At 29.4% G+C, this 8,817-nt stretch overlaps 1 protein-coding gene across 2 annotated transcripts in view; it reads left to right on the top strand.

Moving 5' to 3' along the window:
- The window catches only part of LOC105165441 (phosphoenolpyruvate carboxylase-like), a 5,173-nt gene continuing 2,708 nt past the window's right edge, over positions 6,353-8,817 (top strand). Inside the window, exons 1-7 of one of the 2 annotated variants that reach the window (XM_011084457.2) lie at positions 6,353-6,499; positions 6,740-6,972; positions 7,377-7,768; positions 7,918-8,002; positions 8,111-8,333; positions 8,466-8,569; positions 8,683-8,770. In XM_011084457.2, coding sequence (XP_011082759.1) covers positions 6,805-6,972; positions 7,377-7,768; positions 7,918-8,002; positions 8,111-8,333; positions 8,466-8,569; positions 8,683-8,770 — 1,060 coding nt within the window. In that variant the 5' untranslated portion in view covers positions 6,353-6,499; positions 6,740-6,804. The remainder of the gene's footprint in view (positions 6,500-6,739; positions 6,973-7,376; positions 7,769-7,917; positions 8,003-8,110; positions 8,334-8,465; positions 8,570-8,682; positions 8,771-8,817) is intronic. The other variant, XM_020694290.1, reaches the window with a different exon arrangement.

Here is an 8,817-nt window from a genome sequence, read left to right as displayed (position 1 = left end):
TATTTATAAATATATCAATTTCTATAGAAAAAGTGAGAGTAATTTATCAAAACTTAATTGTAAAATGCTTTCTTGACTTTTCGCATGCGCTTTTCTTTTCTTTCTTTTTTTTTTTTTTTTGACTTTTGCGTGTGTTTGACTACACAAAGATATTGTGAGTGTAGCCAAAGTCAAAATGTCAACACATGTATGGTGTAATAACAAAATTGATTTCAAACTTGTGAGTTTTGAGCTTTTTGAAATTTGGTTGGGGTGGTTTTAATTTTGGGGGCTAAGGAAAGATCTCTTTGGACTTTTGAGACCTACCAAATGGGATACAATTTGGACCCAAATACTATTTTGTGTGTACTAATTAATATTTCAACTATAGTTCTTTTTCATTATCAAAATATATAAAATTTCATTATCAACTACTGAAATATTTAATTACGAGAAAATCAATTAGAATTGGTGTGTTCCTGGAAACAAATTAGACATGTATTCTACACAAAAACTTGGATTTATGCATTGAATATATGTTTTCTAGATTTGGTTTTTTTTTAAATTTAGGTGTTTGATTGGATTAAATATACGTTTTGATTTGTATTCTTTTTTAATTAGTTAGGGTCTTGATTTTTTACAAACTTGTGATGTAAATGTAATATTTATGTAAGTATATTATTGGAATCAATGCTACTGCACAACCAAAAAAACAAAAAAGAGATGTATATGTCGTTTGTGGCAGTGCTATAATGCACGAATATTTTAAAAAATTATTTGGTATCGAATATGGACACACTTTGCATACGTGTCAGACACTGTGAAATACAAAAGAAAAAAGAAAAAAAGGATGCCGACTTTTTCGATGTGTTTCGGGTTTTTTTTTCTTTTATAATTTTAAAAGATTTTGAATTGTCTTTAAAAACAAAGTTTTTGGTTGAATAAAAATGTAATTAATTTATCTCAAACTAGAAATTTTGGGATAAAATTATTAAAAATTTGAGAGATGATCATGATGATTTAATTAATTTGGATGATTACAAGCTTTTTATTTTGAATTTTTAAAATAAATTGATTATGTATGTTTTTTTAAAAGCCATGTATTTTGGTTAAAAATTTTGATGTAAAATATGCTTATTTTATATTTTATCTGAATATTTTTCATAATGCATATTTTAATTTCATGAGAAATCGAGAATGGATATATAATAAAAAAATAGATTTATTAAAATATTTAGTAAATACAATTTATTCAATTATTTGATATATTTTAGATATTAAAATATAATTAAATTCATTAATAATTCCAAAATTATTTTTTTTTTTGAAAAAAAAGTGAATGTTTCCATGTAGTAAAAAAAAATACACAAAATAAAAATGTGAGGAGCGACCTGAGTTGAGAGTCTACTTATCAACAGACTCAGAGTCTGCCTCTGCCTCATCCAACCAACCAAATATCTCTACCCTCACAATTTAGAGTTTCTTGCTTTAATTGTTGTGGCTGACACGGAATTATTACATTAAAGGTACTGTCCGTGGCCGGAAAACGACCGCCTGCGGCTGCGGATATTATACTGATAAGATATAGTACTCATATTAAAATAAATATGAAAATTTAGAAAAAGAAATCAAAGGGAAAAAAAAACCCACACTATATTCCACATAAAAAAAAAACTAATTAAATAATATGAAAATTCACTTTATATAGTAAGTTTGAACAAATATAAAAACATTAGCATCACATTAAGAATTAACATATTTGGATATGGGGCTCTCATATTAAATTATAAACAAAATAAACATTTAAAATATAAAACCACCAGAAAGGAAATAATTGAAAAATAATATTTTGTTTTATAATCATTTATATAATTTTATTTTATTATCTTTTGTTTTTTCATCAAATTTCATTGTTAATTTTTTAATTTAATTTTCACCTTTCTTAAACTATTGACTGTATTTAATTATTTTTTTACCTTCCTCGGAGCTAATTTTATATTTCAGTAAATCAGTTATAATTATAATATAATTTCAACGACTAACAAGTATAACAATGAATAACTATTACTAATTAGAACAATAATTTTGCACGTTTGTAAAATTTGAACTCATGATCTTATAGTTATAAAATCTCAACCTCGTCAACTAAAGTAAACGTCGTCGTACCATTCTGACTACGATTTTATTTCTTAATTTAAAAAAGAAAATAAAAATTATACGAAATTGGATGATTTATTTTCACTAAATATTTGGCAAAGTGAGATTTTTATACCTGGGCATTATTAGTTATGTATGGGCTAAAAGGAGATGAAGCCATAGCAGAAATCAAAGACAAAATTGACTGGCGGACGAGGATTTGCAACATGAAAGTCGTGGGCGGACATACGCTTTCCACTAGAAGAGGAACAGAACACTACCACGTTTACTCCATTTTCTTGTTTTTATTGATGATGAAGATGATGACTCTGCAATTTTGGAATTATTCTTCGCTTCACCGTCCATGAATATGATAATACAAGTCAATAAGGCCTAGTTTAGTTGATAAAATTGAGACCCCATCATCTTAAAGATCATGGTTCGAATCTTTTCATGTGCGCGAGATACTATTGTTATTGTTTAGGTGTTGGTGTTAGTGTTGTTGAGTAGTATATGATTATTGTAATAGTCTTTTGTTAGATATTGATGTCAACATGAATGATTGTAATTGTAATCGATTTATTTCAATTAATAATAGTTCGTCGCTCTTAGTTCAAAAAAAAAAAAATGCAAGTACCCCTAATATTATATATGTGAGGACAATATCTGAAAATGACTGAATTCGTCTCACCTCATAATTTTCAGATTAAATTATAGTTATCTGTTTTAAAATTTGGTATAATTATATTTATTTTTTTATTGTTTAAAAATTATAAATGCTCTCCTCAATTAAAAATTAATTATGTAATTCTTAAACGATTAAATAAAAATGAGTATAGTACCTTTCTGATTTTTTTTTAAAGAAAACATTTGAAAATAAATAAATAAAAAGTTGTGGAGGGTAGATAGTGTGGAATTACTTTATAACCAAATATTGAAGGAATGAATAGAATAAAGTGTAAATTCAGATATTTAAAAATTGTAATGACAATATGGCTCTCTTTTAATATAGTTAACAATGAAAATGCACAGGTTGACCCTTAAACAAAGGCCAAATTGCATTTTATCTGGTTGTATTTTTTAAAAATGATTAAAAGCTCCCATACGTTTTAAAAATAAGTAAAAAAAAACTTCTCTGATTCCTAAAATTTTGTACGAAACCCCCATTTCATTAGAAATTAACTGAAGGTGGTGCGGGTGGGTATGATTTTTTTTTTTTTTTTTTTTTTTTTTTGCAGATTTTGATCTTTTTTTGTTGTTAATTAATAAAAATACTTTATATTGTGTTTAAAATTACTATGATCATATTTATTTGTTTTAACCTTATTCTTAATATTCTTTTTATATTTTTCATTCCTCATAAATATGGAGCTGGTGCAGGCGTTATGTGTCATGCTTCTTTTCTTTTTCTTTTTCTTTTTTACTTTCTTTATTATAAATATTATTATTATTATTATTATAATATTTGAATTTATTATTAGAGAGAGTGAGAGATATATAATAAGCTTTAGTGGATAAAGAACCCTAAAAAATAGAATCGCACTCAAACAGGGAATCTTTTAATTTATAATAATTATTGCTATTCTCCTAATTAATTAATATGTATATATCATTGTGGTAGCGACTGCGGAATCTTGACCAGCATTATCTATATCAATATAAAAATAAATAAAAAATATCTTTGTCACATCACAACATCAATTTTAAAAATATAAATATACTCTTAAATATTTTGACTAATATAATGATTTATATTTATTTCGAATAACCCTCATCGTCTTATAATCGTCGCTATACTATTATATTTATTTGCTACTTTCACTCATAATCATCACTTGTTCTGCTTTTAATTATTATTTTAAAACTTATATTGTATCTATTAAATTATACATGTGTGACGTGTCATGATGCCTAGTTGTTATTAATTTAAGCCAGTTTGGCGGATTCTTTTGTTGCTTTTATGGTGCAGTTGTACAGTTTACTTGAAAAAAGTACACCTTCAGTCTTTATAGTGATGGTAGCCCACAGGTTTTTGCAATTTGTACATACTATGTGCAAGACATCTAAAAAAAATATACATGCATTACAAAAATATATTATTTTTTATAAAAGTGAAATTTATTCAGATTATATATAATTATATAAATACCACAATTACTTTACAAAATTACTAATTTAGTCCTTGAAGGATGGTCGACGTAAATTTTGGGCCCATAAGGAAGTGTCGATATATACTACGATAATTTTATAAGAACGTACTTAGAGTTTTACTGGTTAAAAGAAATGGTCATTTATCATAGTAAATTAGTGCTCTAGGAAACTGAAGAGACTAATAACTCGGACAAAATTTACGTGCAATTGACTAATCAAGAAAAAATAGAGAAAAATATAGTTGATTTTACCTCCATATAGTTTATACAGTAGCAATTGAGTCACACTTGTTGAATAACAAGTGTACTATATTTATTATCTGATCGATACATAATTTAAAAAAATATTATATTTATAATATAATTGATTGAATCAGATCAAATCCGACATAATTAATTTTTTTATTTTGAAAAAACAAACATATAAGCTAGATGTAAAAAAAAGAAAGAATCTTTAAAAGGCATATTCTTGGTTGGTAATGTGTGGAAGTGACAGCATGAAAAGCAAAAAAACAAAGCATGAATGAGAGTGAAGAGAGGAGTGTGTGTGTGTGTGAGAGTTATGAGTTTGACCAATGAAGCAACAACCTTAAGCCCACCTACTCTACAAACTGTACTTTGATTTGAAGCCATGTGGGCCCCCACTTTTCTTTTCTATAAATAAATTAATTTACACAGGAGGACATATATGTAATTTCTCTCCAAAATTTGACATTTTAGAAGTGATTCTTGTAAATTGTCATCTGTTTTTCTAAATATTTTTATTAACAATATAGAAATTAAATGACAATATTAAATTTTTGACTGATATATATTTTGAGTGACAATAAAAAAATTGTTTTATCAAAATACTATTTCTTCGTAATATTAATGGTAACACTATTTAAATAAAATATTATCGTTATGAATAATTAGTGACAAACATATTATACATATAATTATTGCGACAACAAAATAATATAATCGTTACTATATTTTCATTGTTACTAATTATTTATAAATAACAATTTAATGCATAATTTTTGTTCATTAATAATTATCTTGTAACAAGATTATAATTATTATCACTTAAAATACTTTTTTAGTAAAAATATTAAAATTATTGTTTTCATTGCAGTGTCTAGCTATACTTATCTGTCATTTGCTATATATAACAATTTCTTTTGATAAAAAATGATATAATTTTCAAATAATATAAATAATAACTCCAAATATAAACTAGAATTCCCCGAATTCATAATACGATTCCTCTGTAACAAGTTGACAAGTGTTGAAGCCGTAGCTTTATTCTCAAACTCCAACTCCTTTTCTTTCTCCACTCTTTATATTACCAAACAAAGCACCCAATCTCTACGTGCATAAATTTATAATATATGTGTAATTAAAAAATAATAATTTGATCATATTTATTTTATTATTTTTATAACATTAATTTTTATCATATTTATCTTATATATAGATTATTAAAATTCAAAAAGAAAGACAAAATAAATAAAGGAAAGTTCAAGTCAAGATTATATAGAAATTTTGTTAAGATTATACAGAAAAATTGTTAATATTATACAAAAAATCTGTTAAGATTATATACATCAAATTTGTTAAATTATATAAGAAATTTGTTGCTTAAATGTATTTATTTTTAGTTTTCTTTTCTTTGAAGGTTGAAAAAAAATGAGAAGATGGCGTATTGGATCAAAATTTGAAAAATATTACAAAATAGAAGAAAATTGGCTATTCTTTTCCCATTAAGATGATATTTTTATTAACTTTAATAATTTTATTTAAAAAATTAAAATGCAGAAAAAACAACGATTTTTAAAGTTTATTTTAAATTTATTCAAAAATAAAAATTTTATTTGAGAACTAAAATCATAATTATCTAATAAAAAGATTACCGAGGACCATTCCATATGTCCCTCAAAGCCTGTTGGCACACCATTAGTACGCAAAACTCTGACGACTGTGGAAAGGAAAATTTTTGGAACAAGGAAAAGGGAGTAATTGTAGCCAAAAATCCAGCAACCAAGAATTATTATTTTTTTCTACCGATTTTGTTCTTTTTCTTTTCCGAGTGTCCAAAATTTTCTCTTCTTGATTTTTTAGCCTCTTATAAATATACACAGTGCCGTAGTGTTTTTGGATCACCACTCGTCTCTCTCTCTCTCTCTCTCCCTCCCTCTCTCCCTCACTTTTTGATCCCCTTCTTCCCTAAGAATCCGCTAGCCCAGATTCAGGTACACTCTCATGGACACTTTAGTCAACGCCGTTTTCTACTTCTGGCGATCGTTTCCAAAATGCAACCACATTTGCATGTGAATTTCAAGAATTTTGCATGAAGCTGAGACTGTTGTTTTCTTTGACTGTCGAATCCTTCATAATCCTATGTAGTCCTTAATTTTGTGGGTCGTGATCAGAATTTGCGGTCTCTTTCTCGTCGATTCGGAGTCGCTGATTTTTGCTCTCTCCCTTTGCAGGGTCTTCCCTAATTTGGGTTCTTGTTTTTATCTGGCCTAACAGTTGATTAGAGTGAAGGGTTTTGATGGCCACAAGGAATTTGGAGAAGTTAGCATCGATTGATGCTCAGTTGAGGCTTTTGGTTCCTGGAAAAGTGTCCGAAGACGACAAGCTTGTTGAATATGATGCCTTGCTTTTGGATCGGTTTCTTGATATTCTTCAGGACTTGCATGGCGAGGATCTCAAGGAGACGGTACATAGTTTTGGGTTTTTTTTTGTGTTTTTAGATTTGTGCCTTTGTGGGACTTTTGTAATTTGTCCTAAAATTTGATAGTGAAGTCAAAAAATTTGATCTTGATGGTAAAGGAATTAACTGATTGTTCGTTCTTGGTTGCTTTTGTGATACTAGTGTTGTAGCAGTACTTCAAATTTGTTGATTGCCCTGAAATTGAATTTTTGTGACTGATTTGCTTGTAATTCAAGTGCTTCTTTGCTGGTGGGTTCACCGTCTGATACACTAATTTTACTTCACTTGTTGAGGAAAGATGATCAGTGTTTCTATGCTTAATTTGATTTTTGGGACTAAAATGAGAATGTTATCTATATTTTATTGATGGAATGAAAATGGGATCTTATAGTTTTGCTCTATTGTTGAAGGTGCAAGAGTGTTATGAGCTTTCGGCCGAGTATGAAGGCAAGCATGATCCCAAAAAGTTAGAAGAGCTTGGTAATGTTTTGACGAGTTTGGATCCCGGCGACTCAATTGTCTTAGCTAAAGCATTCTCCCACATGCTTAGCTTGGCCAACTTGGCCGAGGAGGTTCAGATTGCTCATCGCCGGCGGAACAAGAAGAAAAAAGGAGACTATACCGACGAGAACTCGGCTACAACTGAGTCGGATATCGAAGAGACTCTCAAGAGACTTGTGGTTGATTTGAAGAAGTCTCCTCAAGAAGTTTTTGATGCATTGAAGAATCAGACTGTGGATTTGGTCTTTACTGCTCATCCCACACAGTCTGTACGAAGATCGTTGCTCCAGAAGCATGGCAGGTTGGTTTTCTGATTATTATGTTATTGGATTATATCACATTAGTATTTGATTCTGCTATATCTGTATCTAAATCTAAATGATGATCTTGTTTTATTGGTGTAATTTCTTCAAGTATTTCCTCTTATGGGCTTACCCTGCCTTTGTTCAGGATTCGAAATTGCTTAACTAAATTATATGCAAAAGACATTACTCCTGATGATAAACAGGAGCTGGATGAGGCTCTACAAAGAGAGGTAAATTATCAGTTGTTTATAGGTTCCCTTGCGTAACTGTAACATGATGTAAGAAAATGTAAGAAAACAGCTTGTTCGTGTTTTCTTGTCATTTATGTATGTTTGCAGATTCAAGCTGCTTTCCGAACTGATGAGATCCGAAGGACTCCCCCAACCCCCCAAGATGAAATGAGGGCTGGAATGAGCTATTTCCATGAAACGATCTGGAAAGGCGTGCCGAAGTTTCTCCGGCGTGTTGATACGGCACTTAAGAATATAGGGATTGATGAAAGGGTCCCATACAATGCCCCTCTAATTCAATTCTCCTCTTGGATGGGTGGAGACCGTGACGGTATACTTCTTTTGCTGCAAATGATTAGTTTCTTGAATTCCTTAGAGCTGATGGATTCAACAACTCGTAACACCATCAATCTTCCTTCTTTTCACTATGTTTAAATATACTTTGATCATCTGCTAATTGCAGGCAATCCAAGGGTTACCCCTGAGGTCACGAGGGATGTTTGCTTATTGGCCAGAATGATGGCTGCTAACTTGTACTATTCGCAAATAGAGGATCTCATGTTCGAGGTTTTCAATAATTACTTCCAACAAATGTTCATTAGATTTTTGGATCTTATCTTAGGTTGAGCAGCCATGCTCACATATGCAGTTTTTCTTGTTCTAACTCCATTGCCTTTCAGTTGTCCATGTGGCGTTGCAGCGATGAGCTTCGTGTTCGAGCAGATGAACTCCACCGATCATCAAAGAGAGATGCAAAGCATTACATAGGTAGATTTCTAATTGTTTTGTGATTCTATGTTTTCATCTCTGGATCT

Source organism: Sesamum indicum, linkage group LG6 (assembly GCF_000512975.1).
Source record: "Sesamum indicum cultivar Zhongzhi No. 13 linkage group LG6, S_indicum_v1.0, whole genome shotgun sequence".
NCBI classification, from domain to species: Eukaryota; Viridiplantae; Streptophyta; class Magnoliopsida; order Lamiales; family Pedaliaceae; genus Sesamum; species Sesamum indicum.
Note: the sequence above shows the minus strand (reverse complement) of the source record. Positions and strands in the feature narration are given on the sequence as shown.